We start from the raw sequence: 19,697 nt of genomic DNA, 5'->3' as shown, positions 1-19,697 counted from the left end.
GGTTGCTCTACCTGTCCCGGTTGCTCTGCCTGTCCCAGTTGCTCTGCCTGTCCCGGTTGCTCTGCCTGTCCTGGTTGCTCTGGGTAAACCCTAGTGTTGCTCATGTTCTGCACAAACCTGTTCTTTCCTGCAGGTGTCTCGCCATGAACGCCGGATCTCTCAGATTCAGCAGCTGAATCAGATGCCTTTGTATCCAACCGAGAAGATTATATGGGATGAGAACATTGTCCCAACTGAGTACTATTCTGGGGAAGGTAGGTAAAGGAACGCAAGTGAAGGATACAGAGCATCAGATGTGACGTGAACTTAATTTCTTCATATATGGCTAAAATGCACGCCAACTCCTCTGTACACGGGCTACTTTTCTGTGTTCTAAAGTTAATATTAGAAGCTAGAAAGAATGAGAACTTTGATTGCTTAGGATAAGAATTTGTATTCAATGTAACTAGGCCCTAAGATATGTTACCCTATATAAAATATGGTTATTAAACCACAAGGCTGTTTTTAAGGAGGCTTAAGAATGCAGAAAGTACAGTTTTCATTGTGTCACTGTTTAGTAGACTTGCCTTTCAAACGCTCTCTTAGCGCGTTTTTAAAGTTCTTTGTGAAGGCTTGTAATGACTGTCAATAAACTACATAACAGCAGTTGGTAACAAATGTTTGGGGTTCTTAATTTTTATTTTTGTTCTTAATATTTTGAGCCAAGGTATCACACTGTGCAAACTAACCTGAAATATACCTTAGGCTGGTCTTGAACTTCTGTCTCCTTAATCTCCCAAGTGTATATACTACCTTTTGAGCCTGTAGTTTTGCTTCAAAACTACCCATTAATACACTGAAGCAGAGAATTTGGCCTAAATGTACTAGTGGTATTATACTAGTGATGACCCTAAAGTAGTCACAATTCTTTCAGTGGCTCCTGTTCTAAAGATTTCCTGAAATTTCTGAAATCTACTCTCAGAAAGTATGTGCAATTAGAAATAATTATATTAAACAACATAAGCCAGTGTCAGGTGGTAGTGGCAGTGCACACCTTTAATCTCAGCACTCAGGGAGGCAGAGACAAGTGGATCTCTCAGTTCAAGGTGAGTGAGTTCTAGAATAGCCAGAGCTACACAGAGAGACCCTGTCTCGAACCCCTGTTCCCCACCCCCCAAAAAAAACATAAGCCACAATCAGAAAGACAAGCACGGCTTGTTCTTTTCTATATATGGAACATAGAAATTACATTATATGTAGGGGTGTGTATGTGTGTGTATGTAGGACAAGACACTAGAGCAGGGATCATGAGACAGGAAGAAGAGATATTAAGGAAAGTGGGAAGTAGAATAATGGAATCTTTAAGGAATCTTTCACTGTCCCGCCAGCCAGCTCCCAAATAATAACATGAAGACTTCCTATTAATTATGAAATCTCAGCCTATAGCTTAGTCTTCTTCCTAACTAGCTTATAACTTAATTTAACCCATTTATATAAATCTACATTTTTATCATGTGCATTGTCTTCCATATTGCATCTCCTGTTTCCCATCTGTGTCTCCTGGTGTCTCTTGTGTGCCTAGATTTTCCTCCTCTCCCTTTTTCTCACTGGAAAGCCTACCTATACTTCCTGCCTAGCTATTGGCCATTCAGCTTTTTATTATACCAATCACAGCAGTACATCTTTACACAGTATACAAGTATCCCACAACATTACCTCCTTTTTGTCTAAATAAAAAGGAAAGCTTTTAACTCTAATTTAGTGAGGCTATGTCTTATGTAAGTTTCTTTTTTGAATTTGGTAACAAGAAAAATCGTAACTATAACCTATCTGGTCTTCAACCCCATCAAAGACTGAGAAGGCTGTATTACTTAAGTAAACAGGAAGTGCAGAACAAACAACTTCCAAAACCTTAGAAATGACAGAAGCAAGAAATGATAGAAACTGTCACCCAAGGTTCCTCTGAAATATTGAGCATCCATCTTTGGCCCATAACTCTAGAATATCTGAGAGATTTTTCTTTGAAGCAGAAATTTTGAAGGACTGACTTACATTGTCTTGGCAAAGTTTGGCAATTGCTTTCTTGCTTTCTTTTGTGTCCTGCTTGTCCAGTTTAAAGAGCATACTGTCAGCAGTTGAGGCAAGAGCAGTTTCTTGCCCAAATGGCTAGCTCTGCCACAAGAAAAGCAAACTACATTATAGAACTTCTTTGATCCCCATCATCTTTTTTGAAGTAAATTGGTGCTGTCAGGAATAGACATGTTCCATTGTAATGAAAAGCCTTATGTTATTAAACGTTTTAAATGCCATATTCTATAGGTCTCTGAAGTGTTTGAAAGCCATCTTTCAATTTAAAGTACATCTCTGTTGGCCTTGAAAACATACCTAACATGACTATAAGTTTAATCATTGTAGATGACTACTAACCTGTCTTTTTTTATTATCCTAAATAGCTTGCAAGGGCTAAAACTTCACATGTTTTTAAATGATCTGCATAGGTACAATACCTTAAACAAAATTAGAAACATATATGCAGAATAACCTTAAATTTGAATCAGTATACAAAAATTGATACCAGTGTAAAATATTTGGGACTCATAGTTATTCAAAAGTAGATTCAATAATCCACCCCTTTATCCCATCATTTCTATACTGTATCCCCACTTTTCCCCTTCAGATTGAGGTCTTTGACTTAATCTCCTTTTTTCAGCTTTTTTCCCGATCTTGACCAATAACAACTTGTAACCAACCCCCCTAAACAGTGACAAACATCCATAACCCACTGAATGACCAAAAACCACCCATCCCACCTCCTAGGAATGTGGGCATCATGTTCTGTAGACTGCTTCCTGTTGCCTGGGGGTGACCCTGAGACTATTAGGATAATGGTCAAGTGAGAGAGCTAGCTATTGTCCAGTCTTGTGATGGGAAAGTGTAAGACTTGTCTGAAGTTCTGGCTGGATAGTCTGTGAGGCTGGGCCATCTCAGCTAGCAACTTTGAAGTTGCTCTGGATGCAAAATTTTGGGGAACTAACACCCTTTCTTAGAAGCTGGATCACCTGGGCTGCTTGTCTTATTTTGGTGTCTGGTCCTTTTTTTCTGAAAACATAGAAACTTTTAAAGGTAACATACATGTCTGTATTCACAAAAGTGTAGAATGTGTGATTTATACAAGTCAGCTAAAGATGGCTTTTTGTTTTATGTTGAGCAGATAAAAGGCATCTGTCAACTTTTTTAAGTCCACTTGGATTATATAACCAAACTGTAACATAAATTTCTGTCCACCCATCTGAAAGGATGTTATGTGTAAGTCATAAGGGCTCTATCAACAACAAGATTTATCATGTCTTACCCAGTCTCAGTGTTCTTCCCATGTCAAGGGATTAGCTTCTACATTACCTATCTTGTAGTCTTTTTTGACTTTCCCCTCATGTCTGTAACCAAGATCCTCAGGAGGGCTCCCCTGGTCAAATATGATCTTGATTAACTTCAAAGGAATTCATAGCTTTTCATTTCCTGTGGAAACAAAAGCAGAGCCCCCTCCCCCAATGCAACATATTGTCTAACTTCCAATTTGAAGCCAAGACATCCCTAAAGTATATAGGCTGGTTTAATTTAGCAGTTCTTTCCACAATTTAATGTCTCTCAGCAACTGTCGTTCTCTGTTCATTAACATTCTAAAAATTCACAGTCAACAAAACACCATACAGGATCCAGATGCCCAATTTCCCATCTTTATGTAGCTTTTTAAAAGACATCATTTTACTCTCTCTTTAAAGACTTTATTATTTTTGAACTATTTTTTTTATAACTGTCTATATCCATTTTCTTTCTTCAGCTTCTAAGCATGTTTAAACATACTGTACTTTTATAGGTTTTTTTGTGTGTGTGTGTCTGGACCTGGCTTTCCTAAGCATCTGTAGCATTCTCTGACCACATGAGACAAATCTTAAACTGTCATGTCACTGCCACATGGCTCAGCTTAGCACATGGCACTGCACATTGCTCTGGGGGCTGACTCCAACCCATAGGCAGAAGTGGAGAGCCGTGTCTCTATGTACTGCAACCAGCCTGAGAGACTGGGACTAGGAATCCTCATCTGGTTCCTTGTTTGTGTGTTGGGAACTTTTTAAGCTTTCTCGGGTTCTATTTGGAAATACATGCCCCTACATTGGACACCATATATAACAGGCCAGCTCCCAAACAATGACATGGAGACTTATTATGAAAGTTCAGCCTATAGCTTAGGCTTGTTCCTAACTAGCTCTTATAACTTAAATTAACCCTTTTATATTAATCTGTGTTCCATCATGTGGTGTTACCTCTCTTCCATCTTGCACCTCCTGTTTCCTCTCTGTGTCTCCTGGCATCTCTTACACACCCATATTCTCCTCCTTTTTTTTCTCCAGAAATCCTGCCTATATCTCCTGGCTACCTAATGGCTTTTTATTACATTAATCACAGAAAAGCACCTTCACACAGTATACAAATATTCTAAAACAGAAATCCATGTAATAATAAAGTAGAGGCTGGACTAATTAGGGAAGGGGTATTAGGGGGACAGAGCCAGAAGACCAGATGAGAGCAAGGTGCCAGACATATAGACAAGGATGCTCAAAGGAACCTATTCCCTTCTGTGTAGCCATTTTTAATTCAATGGAGGTTACAAGGTGTTAACTTTTGTTTTTGTTTTGTTTTAAATAAAAATGAGACACCTTTCCTTCAACCTGTGCCTGAGAGAGAGATGCTGAGTCAGATTGCAAGTCAGTATCTACTAATAAAAACGATATGAGTATTTTGCACATCATTTCTTTTAGTTCTTTTATTACTGTTTGTACTGTAAATAATGATTTCAAAAACGTGATTTGTGTGTTAAATGTATTGTGGCTTTAAGGATTACTTTGATAATGCTGTGGAGTACTTGATCTCTAAATAAGGGTAAGACTTCATTCACTGACAGAGAAGAGAAGGGATGGAATAACACATAGACAGCGCCTTGACCCTTAAAGTCTACCCAAAGGAATGCTTGGAGTTCTCTTTAGGCAGAGTGACATCTTCATAATTAAATTTGCATAGTAATCTATCACATTGTGAGTTTATGCTAATGTTACACACTTCAGGACTTGGATGGCATGAAGGGGAAGGAGCTTTTAAATTCCTAGAGCCTGTTCTAGTGTTGTGTCTCAGCGAACATTTAAGAAGCACAGTTTGTGTGTGAAATACTGATGTAGATTACTTTTATGAATAGTTGTAGCTGTGCCCTCAGTTTTCAAAAGGCAGCCTGTGCTAGTCTAGCCTTAGTGTCTGCGCAGATGGAAGTGTGAGGACGTGCCTGTGTTTCACATCATCAGCAGCTGCTTCCCTAGTAGCTGGTATGGTTTTTGTATTTAGATCAGATGGCTGATTCAAAGAATAATGCTATCACCAATGATGTTTTCTTTTTCAGGCTGTCTTGCTCTCCCCAAATTGAATTTGCAGTTTCTAACTCTACATGACTACCTCCTGAGGAACTTTAATCTCTTCCGCTTGGAATCCACTTATGAAATTAGACAAGACATCGAGGACAGTGTCAGCAGAATGAAGCCATGGTCAGTAAATTGATGCCATTTATAATGAAGAAATGTGTCTACAGTAAAATGATACACCGTGTTAAGAAAATCAGTGCGTTTAGTAATATGAAGTTACCTGTCAAAGATACTCACGAATTGAGAAGTTTTAAAATGTGAATTTACTTCTGAGGTATTAAAATGTGAACTATGTGTCTAAGTACCTGGAGGTATGGCTGGAGAACTGGGGAGAAGGGAGGAGAGGTCATTTTAGTTAGGGAGGGGAGAAGTGTAGACAAGATTCGCTTAGATGGTAGTAGCAGGGTAAAGAGGGAGGATGTGTACTGGCCAGCAGTCCTGTATAGGGCAGAGACACTCTGTTAGTCTTGGGTGGAGTTTACCGGAAAGGACATTTCCTCTTCCACAATTGCTCCCATGACTGTAGTGGGAAGTGTGAGTCGGTGCCCAAAGGAAGTGTCTAGGGCCTTGGGTGTTTCAGAACATTCTGAGTAGCATGTTGGAACTAACCTGGTAGGGTTCACCTACAGGTCTATTTACATGGGCATTTCTTCTGTTTCTATCTTTGACTTTATCTGGAGAGTTTCTTTAAGAAAAGCCTTTGTTCCAGCCGTGGTAGACAGTGTTGCATTATGAGATTGGTGAAGGTTAGTTTTGGAATTTTACCCTAGAGATTTGGGGGTATTCCTTCACTGATCACGTATATTAAAAGTATGTATTTGCTTATTAATAAAATTGAGTCATGAAGTGAATCTTCATTACCTTTCAGGCACAGTAGGTACACACATGCAGTGTTGCTGACTTTGTATGGAAAACTTAATGGTTGCTGAAGTGTGAACCTCCTTAGGTATCTTCCAGCCTTCTCCCTTTTCCTCACCATAGAAAGTGGCCACAGGCACTATGATTATGATCTATTTTTTCACATCCATATTTTATTTTATACACAGTTCTAGTTTTTTAATTATTATGTGAGAAGTTATTCTGGATAAGACTATAAAACCTAACACAAGTATTTTTGACTTAATAATCAGTTGAGTCAGTAAGTAGGCTAGGATTATGAAATTTGTATATCCACTGTCTGCTCTTCCCTGCCCACAGCTTTGCTGAAATTATTGCCCATTGTTCAGACCCTGTGGGGACACTTGATGCAGAAATTCCTTTACAATTTATGGTTACCTTGCATTTATATCCCTAGATTCAGAGCCTAATTTTGGCCATTTTGCAAAATAGGGATTTATTAACTAGTATTTAAGTAAATAGAATTCACTTGTACATTTAATTTAAATATCAAACACACAAAGAAAACAAACAATTACTCATGGTTTTTATTCTCTAATAATAGAGGATCTTTTAAAATTACTCATCTTTTGATATAAGAAAGAAAATGTTGCTTTTGGAGTTAGTTTGTTCCCATTTGAAATAATAAATCATTCTAAAGTTTTGTCACTGGTGCCCATGAAGAAATAGCTACAAGGGCTGGTCACACTGTGAGGGTGGAGGAGAGAAACCCAGGCACTATTGCACAGTACACGTGTTAGGTCACGTTTTCATGTGGACAGCAGTAAAAGGTGATGTGCTTCCAAGTAGCAGAAGTCTGTCCTTTCTATGCTTCAAGTTTCAGTTCTGTAAGCAATAAGACTGAAGGCCCCGGATTAGTGGTTGCCTGGGGTGTACAGAGACTAACTGCTGTTGGACACAAGCATTCAGGGGCGATACCAATGTTCTGAAGTTGGGTTGTGGTGGTAGATGCGCATCGTGTACATTTACTAAAACTCTTGTTTGTACATTCACAGTAAATGAGATCCACGACTGTCATGGGGTAAAAAGAGGTAGAGACCCTTTTCTAAGGTTTTAAGCACACTGCCATGCCTTCAAAAGCTGTCCCAGTGCTAGCCATTGCACAACTTTTATTTTTAGACTTTCTCTAATGTTATAAAGTTGTATAGGTTTAGTTACAGCACATAATCTTCACAGTAGATGTAATTTAATGTCATTTTTATAATTAATATTAAATGTAAGTTTTAAAGTGCTGCCTTAGTTTATGTTCCAAATGCACCATCTAATGTAAAGTTAGTTCTGAATGCACTTTAAAGTAACAGAGATAGGAATGAGTATTTGGGAATTGCTGCTGGTTGTTAGCAATTAACACAACTTCCCCTCTGATCTTTTTTAAGTGAGTTAGATAGATACTTCTAAGTGACTTAAAGTAATATATCCCAATGAAGATTCTTCCACATTTTTAAGTTTTTAAATAATAGTTTCCTGGAGGTAAAGGGGAAGGGTGGGATGAGGGATGGGAAAGAACTGTGGTTGGAATGTAAAATGAAATTAAAATAAATAAATATATTTTAGGCATTGTATAAGAATGTAAAGAACAAAAGATAAAATGTTAATAGTTGAAATTATTTGAAGAGAGGAAAAGATCAAATAAACCTAAGAAGAACTGTCCTTTAGAAATGAAGGAGACACCAGACGAGCAAAAGCCTTAGGAGATTTCCAGTAGGGAAAAAGACAGAGTAGCTGAAGCAGTTTCTATCCAGAACAGTGAAAGTAGAGGCATTGCATTTCCTGATTTCAAATATATTACGAAACTACTGTGATCAAAATAGTGCGCAGTAGACCTAAAAGGGGGTGGGGACATATTCCAGATGTGGCCCACGCGCTTAAGCCCAGCCCTTGGAGACAGAGGCAAATGGATCTTGAGTTCAAGACCATCCTGATCTATAGATTGAGTTCCAGAGCAACCAGAGCTGTTACGCAGGGAAAACCTGTCTCAAAAAAAGAAAAGAAAACAAACAAATAACACCAAAAAATAGGGTCCTATACAAATAGGTAACAGTGGAAAGCCCCAGAATAAAACTATGTCTATGTGACAGCTGTGCTGAGAATATACAGTCAAGGAAGAAAACTAGATCTGCATGCAGAGCCCAGAAGAAATCAGATCATTGCCGCATTAACATGAACTCAAACAGATTAAGCCTAACTCTTGAGACCACGAAATATCTGGAAGAAAACAGATGATTTCCATAACATTGCTCTTAATATTTTTACTTTTGCTTTTGTTTTTTGGCTTGGATTCTAACATCAAAAACAGAGGAAGCAAACACAAAGATATAGCAATAGTGAGTAGAAAAGCATTAAAGTAACAAGTCTCTGTCCAAAAAAAAAAAAAAGGAAAATGAGAGGAAATCTATGATGTGTGAAGAAATACCTGCAACTCATATCTAATTAAGGATTTATATCAGAAGTATAAGAACATAGACACACATAAAAAATTTAAGTTGAAAAATTGGCAGACATCGTAAGTGGATGATTGTAATAAAGATATAAAAGTGGTCAACGGCTATAAACCAGCAGCGCTCAGACCTCTACTCCGCAGGAAATGGACTTCCAGGCACTCATCCTTATTAAGAAGGAAGATAGCTATTGGCAAGATTATTAAGAAAATGAAAGCTTATGCAATGTTCTTGGGACTATAATGGTACAGTCATAGAGTACTGTATGGACATTCCCCAGTAATAGAAAATAAAATCACCGTCTTAAAGAAATACATGTTCTTCATGCGCTTAGCAGCACTGTTGTCAACAGCAAGATAGGGAAACAGCCTGTGTCTATGTAGAGATGAAGGAGTAAAGGAAGTGTGTGGCTATATATACAGTATAGAGTATAGAATACTGTTTATTCTCTAAGAAGAAAGAGCCCCTGCCCTGGTTAACCAGTGCTAGCTAGCACTTGACCGTGAGCTAAGCATGTATCCCCCAAGTTTTACTTGTATCAGGTTGTAAAGTTCCTGTTTGTGTAATCATCCACTGCTTTGACTTTTCAGGCAGTCTGAGTATGGTGGTGTAGTATTTGGTGGTTGGGCACGAATGGCTCAGCCCATTGTGGCTTTTACTGTCGTTGAGGTTGCCAAACCCAACATTGGTGAAAACTGGCCGACCCGAGTCCGTGCAGATGTCACCATCAATCTGAATGTTAGAGACCACATCAAGGATGAATGGGAAGGTAATTTGGTACCTTTTACCTCTTTGCTTTCTAGTTTCCCGTTTAGAACAGTGACTTGCGATCCTCCTAAAGCTGTGACCCTTTAGTAGTTCCTCATGTTGTGCTGACCCCCAACCATAAAATTACTTTGTTACTACTTCATAACTGTAGATTTTCTACTGTTATGAATTGTCATGTAAATATCTTATATGTGACCCCAAAGGGGTCCTGGCCCACATGTTGAGAACCCCTGATTTAGAAGCATTGCAGACTATTACTAAATGTTGTCCTTTTAAAATTTTATTCAACTTTGCTCATAAAATTTATTATAAAGTACTCTAGTTATCTTTGTAATTAGTAAAAATACTAAGGATCATATAAGAGTATTTTAAGTATATAAATGTTTAAATAACAAAATCATAACTGTCAAAGGGTTCTAAAGATTGCAGTTTGCAAAGCAAACTGAGAGGAAATTATAAATTTAGTATAATGTTTTCTGGATTTTTAGAGTCAATATAAAAGCATGAATGTGTCCTAAAGGAGACTCAGATATAACTCACACCCATTTGTAGAATAAGTAGAGACAGTGATACTTTGAAAAGATGAAAGCAGACACCTCATGGAGACTGCAGGTCGGAGGAGGGATCTGCTGAGGAGACATGGAGTGAGGATCCTAAGGAAACTATTTTACGACAAGAAGAAAGATGGATAAAGACTCAGTGAAACTAGAGTTACTTGAGGTTGTGTGATAATTGACAAGAAAGTAAACTGTTTATGTTCCTAATTTTTTTAAAACTATATAAAGTTTTGGCAATGGGAGTTGTGTTCCATAATTAGCTTTGGGGGAAGCTATGTTCAAAAATATTAAGTGAAAAAGTGTTAAAACTTTGCTAACACCTGTGTAAGAAGCAGCCCCTGAACCGCCAGGTGGTGGGCCCTTTTGTATCATCCCCCCTACCCCCTCCCTGCCTGCCCAACCCCAGCTGTCTGAGGGCTCTCACTTGCTGCGCTGTGGTAAGAAATAGCAGCCAGTAGGTTTAATCTCCTGCTACCTTCTTCAGATGCCAGAAGGAAAGGGATAGTGCCATAATGGATCAGTTTCCAGAAATTATAGCTCCCAGCATGGCGCTAACCACGGGGAGCATATGTTAGACTTATAAGGGGATTCTGAAGGAGTCTAGCAATGCAGTTGGCCAAATGTTTGACAAACGTCTGCTTTACTGGGTATCATTTGTAACAGATTTTTTGAGTCCTGTATCTTTCTGTGAGTTCCAGTCTGTTCCATTATATATCTAGAACATGGTGCACCTTTATGGGTACAGTAGCTTGAGAATTCATTAGTTTCTGGACAGGGTCTTGCAATTATTACCCACTGAAACTTAAGGTGCTAAGTATCTAACACTATTTTACACATTGGCCAATAAAATAAGTGATTTATTGGCACTCTCAGAAATAGTAATGGCTGGAAAATTTTAAAGACCCATTACAGGAGTTTACAGATGAGAAATGACAGGTCGGCCTTGTAAAAAGTTGGGGAAGGAAAAATGCTCTCCCGATGAAGCCCTTTCTCCATTGTTCTGGGAACTACTACCTGGAGTACCTGAAGAAAACTTTAAAAAAAAATGTCTTTCTTATTTGCTTTCTCTCACTTATTCTCCAGCCCCGTGACTTTTCTTTTTCTTCCCCTCACACCCTCCTTTACCATAGACCTGTGGTAGACTGAGAAATAGAATGGTTGGATATTGGTGGACAAGGCAGGGTGCTGTGGAGTATTTAGGGATGCGTGAACCACACTCTGGCACGTAGTGGGAAGAGCAGTGCTCTTCTGTAAGGCTGGGCCCATATTCAGCCCTTATATTGATCCAACATGCGAGCAGAAAATGAGGGGAGGACTGTCTTGAATATTGTCTTACATACAGAATAGCTTTGAAATGTTTCCACAAAAAATTAGAACTCCCTTCCCTCAAGATTTTGAAGTTTGGAGCCTTATCTTCATTATTACCCCATATAGAAACTGGATATTAGATTTTGCTTCTTCAAACACAGGTAGGATGGTTACAAATGCTCGAGAAGAAAGGTGAGCTCATGGTAGTACAGACTTTTTAAGTGTGAATTTAAGGTGTCTGCTGCTGTAATGTTCTGGTTGTGGAGGGATATTCAGTCAGCCGTCGCTGTTGATGTCAGAAAGTGACTCCTACTTTGATGGGGCTTCCTAGGGCCTCTTCTTTGTCTCTAAAACCTAGATGTTTGAGTTGTACAGACTCGAGGTTATGTAGCAGCGTAACTCAGCAGAACACTGTTCCTTGTAGTTCCCATTGCCTCCTCAATCCCTTTGCATCTATTTGCCCTTCCAGATTTGAGTTATTTTTAGCTTTGCTTACACCCAAACTCTACAAAAAGAAGCCATGATGCTTCCAATCCTATTAGCCATTAATTCACATTGATGTCTTAATCTAGTTGTATATCTTTTTCCCAAGATTATAAGTAGACTGACTATGTACATTTTCATTTTTGTCATTCAATGGCTAAAAATAATAGGTCAGAAAAGAAACAAAGATGAAGTGATGTGGCATTCCATGTTGTGAGCTGTAACACTTTGATGCCCCTTTTCTTCCTGTTTCAGTGTTATTGGTGGAGCTGGGAAGCCAGTGGAGACCCCCGGGACTTTGACCCCAATCTCTCCTCTCTTGACATTCACTTAGAAAGATTCCGTTTGCTCTCTGAAACTGTGTGTTGAGCCATTTTCTGTGTGTGATATCTGTGGATTAAAGCACTCCTGTGCTTGGATGCGTTATTCTTGAGTTAACCTGTTTTAGGATAGTGCACTTAGGCTGTTTGGAATGACAATGATGGATAGGTGAAACTGATGGTAGAAATTTGATGACTATGATACAGATGAATTATATTCCAGCCATATTTTTGGTTACTTAATAAGAATTAAAAATAAGGATGATGATGAACATCCAATTTTGGATCTGTAACATGACTTGGAAGTCTTACTCAGTAATTAATTCATGACACAGAAGTTTCTAATTTTAATATAAAAAGATCTTCCTTTTAATTACTGCTATGAAATATTTAATATTAAAAACTGTAGGAAACACATAATTATATTATAATCCAAAATGCCTTATTGGTCACTTTTTTATTTTTAATGTTTTTTCTCTCCTTCAAAAAGGTTAAGAATTTGCTAATGAAAGATCAGAAGCAATGTAATTCTAATATGCCAAAATGCTATTGTGTTTCACTAGGTCTCCGCAAACACGACGTATGCTTTTTAATCACTGTGCGTCCCACAAAGCCCTATGGTACTAAGTTTGACAGGAGGAGACCTTTTATTGAGCAGGTTGGCTTGGTATACGTCAGAGGCTGTGAAATCCAGGGCATGCTGGATGACAAAGGGCGAGTCATCGAAGATGGTATGGTGATCTATTTCATTCGAGAGAATGTCTAGAGTGATGCACTTCTGTGCTGTCTTTCTTAGTTGCTTTATGTAGTAAACACAGAAGATTGTATGTGAAGTGCCTACTTGATAGTTGTAGAATAGGTAATGGGTGACGGGCTCTTGCCTAACAGGTGCTGTGTATTCCCTAGGTTCAGTCCCCAGTGTGGGGGTGGAAAAAAAAACGGCAAACAAAAAACTGTGTTAAATGTATTGAATTTTCCATTGTACTTTATAAATGTGCACAAGTAGTATGTGCAACTGAGTTGCCTTTTTAAGTTTCTATATTAGATAATGGAAAGTATACGGTTTTTAATATTTCTAAGTAGGCCAGGCATGACAGCACACAATTGTAATCCCTCTGACCTCTGCACAACATGAGTTGTAAGAAATGATAAAAATTTAGAAAAAGGGGAATATGCTTTTAATTTTGAATCTAAATTGTCTAAGTAGAGAAAAGTTTAGTCGTAGGGGGATACTGGATATAAGTTTAATGGCTTATCATTTCTATAAGAGAAATACTTTTAACTTTCTTTGATAGTTAGTTGAAAATACATATTTCATTTAACAAAGTCTTTAACAATATCTAGGACCTGAACCCAGACCCAATCTTAGAGGTGAGTCAAGGACGTTTCGAGTGTTTTTGGATCCCAACCAGTATCAACAGGATATGACCAACACTATACAAAATGGAGCCGAAGATGTGTATGACACCTTCAATGTCATAATGAGGAGGAAACCGAAAGAGAATAACTTTAAGGTAAGTTTGATTCTGTACCTAAATGCCCTGATATCCTAATAATGAAATCCTAAGATAGAAACACATGTATACTGGGTAAGGGAGTTTAAAGACAACATTAACTGTTTAATTTTGTGAGCATTCTTAAATTCATAGCATATTGATTAGATGTGACATTTAAGGAAATCCATTTGCTAAATCTGTTTTGGCTTTAAGGAAATTGGAAATTTATAAATGAATTCAGGTTTTCTCCTGAAAGTCAGTTCCTTTCTTGCTTTTTTACATTAGGTGCTCAGTTTAGGCCCAGAATGAGGAGGAAGACTGTTCATTCATTTAGTGGATCCAAAGTAGGTGTACTCCCAGATGTCTTTAGAATACAGATGCGGACAAAAGTGCTGAATGATGCTCTGATACAGTGTTTTGACACACGTCACTCATTAGGAACAGGAAGACCTGGGGGTTCCTAATTTTTGCTTTCATGGTTTAGACGGAGAATTTTAGTAAAGGAAGATCTGAAAATACTTTTTCTGTGCTCATGTGTAAGTCTCTAGGAGGGACTATAAGCAACACTGTTCTTTTAAGTTGTATTAATGTTGGTAACTTCCAGTTTTTGCAAGGTGACTTTCCTTGTTCTTTTCTCCAAGCCTCATTGCTGACACAGTCCTGTCACTCTCTTGCATTCCCACACTGTCGCTGTATATAAGAAAATACATGAGCTCTCAAACGCAGAAATTTATGCTCCATTCTTCTTTCTCTGAAGACAAATGCAGTGGGAATCCCTTGCTTCCTTTCCTCCTGCTCCACAAACAGTCCTTCAGTGCTGAGTGGCTTCCCACCTCTGGCGATGCCGTATGTAGACACCCTCATTCCACATCCCTGCTTCTCTTCCCCTCTGCTCCTCCCAGTACGTTACTCTCTCTCCATAGCCTCTCTGCTGTTCTTTCAAAATGTCAGTTATATTTTGGTGCCCATGTTTTACATTCTTTAATGGTTTCTCATCACATTGGAGAGTTTTTAATAATCCAAGACACTGTTGTTACATCATCATTTGCCCATGACTTCCCCTATCGTGTCCTCCATCTCCTTACTTACTTTACTGTAGCCACACTAATCACACACCCGGTTCTTTAAATAACCCATGACTTTACACGGTTTCACGGTAGATGATTTTCCTTAGGTATATTTATAAAATTATAAATCATCTCCACACAAGCAACTCAGTTAAGTATCTCTTGAGAGGTTTCTTTCCAGGTTGTACAGTACCTAGGACAGTCTCACTTTTCAGTAAGGGAATCTCAGTCACATGACTGAAATCTACAAAATAGTTCTTTTTTTGCCATTCTTTTTATTGTCTTTTGTGTGTCTGAGGTTGTGATTAGTTATATGGGAGTTGTAGAGATGAATAAACATGGTTGAGACCTTAACTACCAATCAAGAAAGTAAGAAATATAAGTAATTACCATGAAAGTTTAACAGGTGCCCAACATGATTTTTTTTAATTTATTAGATTTTTTAAAAAATATCAATCCAAGTTCCCACTTTCTCCCCTCCTCCCATTTCCTCCACATACCCTCCCACCCCACCCCTATCTACTCCTCAGAGAGGGTAAGGCACATTGTTTTGTAGAAGGTCCAAGGCCTTCCCACTATATCTAGGCTGAGCAAGGTATCCATCCAAAAAGAAGAGGTTCCCAAAAATCTAGTACATGCAATAGGGATAAATCCTGGTGCCACTGCCAGGGGCCCTCAGTCTGCCCCAGCCATGCAACTGTCGACCACATTCAGAGGGTCTAGTTTGGTCCTGTGCTTGTTTCTTCCGTGTCCAGCTAGAGTTGGTGAGCTCCCATTAGCTCAGGTAGACTGTTTCAGTGGGTGAACCCATCATGGTCTTTATCTCTTTGTTCATATTCTCATTTCTCCTACTCTTCAACTGGACTTTGGGAGCTTAGTTCGGTGCTCCAATGTTTTCATCAATTGCTGGATAAAGTTTCTATGATGATATTTAAGATATTCATCAGTCTGACTACAGGGCAAATCAAGATCCGGCACCCTCTCCCCTATTGCTGGGGTCATCCTTGTGGATTCCTGGCAATTTCTTTAGAGCCACGCTTCTGCTAACCTTATAATGGCTCCCTCAATCAAGATATCTCTTTCCTTGCTCTCATCTCTGTCCTTCCTCCATCTCGACTATCCCATTCCCTCAAGTTCTCCTCAACACACCCCTTCTTTCCTCCTCTTCCCCTTTCACCCTCACTTCTTCCCCAACCCCATGCTCCCAATTTTGTCAGGCCATCTTGTCTGTTTCCAATTTCTAGGTGGATCTATATATGTTTTTCTTTGGGTTCATCTTATTATTTAGCTTCTCTAGGATCTTGAAATATAGGCTCAATGTCCTTTGTTTATAGCTCGTATTCACTTATGAGTGAGTATATACCATATTCATCTTTTTAGGTCTGCATTACCTCACTCAGGATAGGGTTTTCTAATTCCATTCATTTGCATGAAAATTCAAGATGTCATTGTTTTTTACCGCTGAGTAGTACTCTCTAATGTGTAAATGTGCCACATTTTCTTTATCAATTCTTCAGTTGAGGGGCATCTAGGTTGTTTCAAGGTTCCGGCTATTACAAATAATGTTGTTATGAACGTAGTTGAACAAATGCTTTTGTAGTATGATTGAGCATCTTTTGAGTATGTGCCCAAGAATGGTATTGCTGGATCCTGAGGTAGGTTGATTTCCAATTTTCTGAGAAACCACCATACTGATTTCCAAAGTGGTTGTACAAGTTTGCATTCCCACTAGATAGATTCATATCTATCACCGTGCACAAACCTCAAGTCCAAATGGATTAAAAACCTCAGTATAAATCCGACCACACTGAACCTGATAGAAACTAGGAAGCAGTCTTCAATGCATGGGCACAGGAGACTACTTTCTAAATATAACCCCAGTAGCACAGACACTGAGAGCAACAATAAATAAATGAGACCTCGTGAAACTGAGAAGCTTCTATAAAGCAAAGGATACAGTCAGTAAGACAAAAATACAGCCTATTGAATGGGAAAAGAACTTCACCAACCCCAAATCAAAGGACTGATCTCCAAAATATATAAAGAACTCAAGAAATTAGACATTAAAATTCTAAATAATCCAATTAAAAAATGGGGTACAGAACTAAACAGAGAATTCTCAACAGAAGAATCTCAAATGGCCAAATGATACTTAAGGAAATGTTCAACATCTTTAGCCATCAGGGAAATGAAAATCAAAACAACTCTGAGATACCATCTTATACCTGTCAGAATGGCTAAGATCAAAAACACCAATGATAGCCTTTGCTGGAGAGGATGTGGAGTAAGGGGAACACTCATCCATTGCTGGTGGGAATCCAACGTGATTTTCCTAAAAGGAAGTTAAAAGAAGCATTCAGGTCCTGATGCAAACAAGGGGACCATGACCTGCCTTTGTGGTATGTTTACTGTATGTGTACTGGCATAGAATCCCTCATTTGGTTCTTTGCTTTATTTGCTTTCCAGTGAGTGCAGCCTGTTCTAATCTGGGTCTTCCACTTCTTGCCTGGGCCATTGGAATGGCCACCATGCCCTAGTCCCTTCATAATTCTGTCATGTGTATTTCCTAATTCTCTAGAACACTGATACTTTATATCCTGCTGCTTAAAACATTTCTGTAACTTTCCATTAATGATGAAGTCAATCAGAAATGATTTGTTGCACTAAATTAAAATGGTACTTTTTCTTGAAGCTTTTCCTGGTATCAAGCCCATCTCCCCATCATCCATCTCTCATCTGTAGTATATTCCCTTTGTAGGGTGTAGGATTCTTTACTATTGTCACATTCTACTACTTTTCGCAGTCCCTGTCTTCCTTCATCTCTACTACATTTACAATTTCCTTAGATGGCAGAGTTATCATCTCATTCATCAGTGTTGTATGAATGTACTCAATGATCTGTCTGTCCATTACTCACCCATGCCATATTTAAACTGTGCTAGGTCCCTGAGTTTTAAAACTTTATTTGGTTACTGTGTACTTTGAAATTAGGCCTTGCCTCCTAATTTCCATATTTATCAGAATGGTTTTTGGATAGTCTAAAAAAACGTTCTTGGCTCTGTTAATTCGTTTTGACAGCGTATATGCTAACTCCTGTAGTACCCTTTTATTGTAGTCCCGGTTCTTGTTTTCTTTTGTTTTGTTTTTCGAAACAGGTCTCTGCCTCCCTAGTGCCAGGATTAAAGACTTGCACCACCACTGCTTAGCTTAGTGCCAGTTTTTTAATTCTTCAATTTATTTGTCATTTTTATTATTGACAGCTTTTTTATTTCTCTCCATGCTGATTTTATAAGTATTTCTGCATTTCACCAGTGGAAGAGCTATATGAGAGGGAAAACCTCAAATTTATTAGGAATCATTTGCTTTTAAGGCCCTCTTCTGTAATTTTCTTTCTTTCTTTCTTTCTTTCTTTCTTTCCTTCTTTCTTTCTTTCTTGTATTGGGTTGACATAAATCTTATTTTCATCATGCTCAAGAAGAGTCAAGTGGCAAACCCATTTATGTCATTCTATCTAAACGAATTCTTAGTGGATAAACTGTTCTTGCTAACTTAGTTCTTTTGTTTAACTCAGTGTATGGTATCAGCTGAAAATATAGCTGTTGGTTCAGTCTTGCCAAGCACCTGTCAGCAGAAAATAGCTGCTTGCCTTGAAACACATGGGCATTCCGGATTGGTGCCATCAGCTCTGCATTCCAGGGGAGTGCAAATGTTTGAGATGTCAACTAACACGAAGCTTTCTGTCCTCCTACTGGCAGGCTGTGTTGGAGACTATTCGGAATCTGATGAATACCGACTGTGTGGTACCGGACTGGCTGCATGACATCATTTTAGGTTATGGAGACCCAAGTAGTGCCCATTATTCAAAAATGCCCAATCAGATTGCTACCTTGGATTTCAATGATACCTTTCTCTCCATTGAACATTTAAAAGCGAGCTTTCCTGGTCATAATGTCAAAGTGACTGTGAACGACCCAGCTCTACAAACACCCCCTTTCAGGTATGGGTATGCTTTGGCAGCCATTCTGTGGTCCATCTGTGCTAGCATCAGCACTGTTGACTAAGTGAGTTTGGAGCATTGTGTCTGGATTTCATTTTGGCAGTCCTTACATTTGCTGTAATAATCACTGGGATACAACTATTATATTTGAATCTATTCCTGACTCAGTACAGAAGCTATTTTAAGACCACATTAAAAGTAGCTTCATGTCTCAAAAGAAATCAGTGTCTTTGATTTGGAAAGAACTATATAAATATAGTAGCTGACTAAAGACACATGCCTGTACATCTCACACATAGGCTAGTGTATTTCTTAACTGGTAATACAGGCATGTGATGTTGAGCTTCATTTTGATTCTAAGAAGCTAAACTTTTCTTTTAACTCTGCCTGCCTTTTGAAGATTTTAAATACAGATTGAATATCCTTTATTTGAAATGTTTGAGGCAGGAAATATTTTATGTTTGGAGCTTTTTCAGATTTTGAAATATTTCCATAGACATCACCAATTGAACATTCCTAATCTGAAAGTCTAAAAGTCAGAATGTTCCAGAATTCGAAACTTCAGAGGATTGTCCGAGTATCCCAAATGTTTAAGATTTTGAAACATTTTCAATTTCATGTTTTTAAATGAGAGATATTCAATATGTATTCAAACTAGAGTTATATTAATGTCAAATAGGGCTGTAGCTGTTGAGTAGAAATCGAGTGAGCTGCTTGGAGCCATTGGCAGCTGCCGGAGCATGTTCGTGAACATCAGAGACTACACGACGATCCCTGCACCTTCATTAGCTGGGAACCAGAGCACACAACTTCCACATACCTATTAAATACAAATAATAATTCAGCATAGTTTTCATAATACCCATACCTCGTTTTCTTCTTTTCATCCCTCACTTCTGTTAATTACAGAAACATTTCTCTT

The 19,697-nt window shown here is 38.4% G+C and overlaps 1 protein-coding gene across 1 annotated transcript in view; it reads left to right on the top strand.

The window, feature by feature from the left end:
- Window positions 1-19,697, top strand: part of Aqr (aquarius intron-binding spliceosomal factor) — an 80,153-nt gene that overhangs the window by 32,196 nt on the left and 28,260 nt on the right. The window contains exons 15-20 of the mRNA XM_075961738.1: window positions 134-254; window positions 5,426-5,567; window positions 9,370-9,548; window positions 12,779-12,946; window positions 13,560-13,729; window positions 18,534-18,775. Of these exons, the coding sequence (XP_075817853.1) occupies window positions 134-254; window positions 5,426-5,567; window positions 9,370-9,548; window positions 12,779-12,946; window positions 13,560-13,729; window positions 18,534-18,775 (1,022 nt within the window). The remainder of the gene's footprint in view (window positions 1-133; window positions 255-5,425; window positions 5,568-9,369; window positions 9,549-12,778; window positions 12,947-13,559; window positions 13,730-18,533; window positions 18,776-19,697) is intronic.

Source organism: Microtus pennsylvanicus, chromosome 2 (genome assembly GCF_037038515.1).
Source record: "Microtus pennsylvanicus isolate mMicPen1 chromosome 2, mMicPen1.hap1, whole genome shotgun sequence".
Classification (NCBI taxonomy): domain Eukaryota; kingdom Metazoa; phylum Chordata; class Mammalia; order Rodentia; family Cricetidae; genus Microtus; species Microtus pennsylvanicus.
The sequence above is the reverse complement of the archived record's forward strand: the minus strand, read 5'-3'. Positions and strand labels throughout refer to the sequence as shown.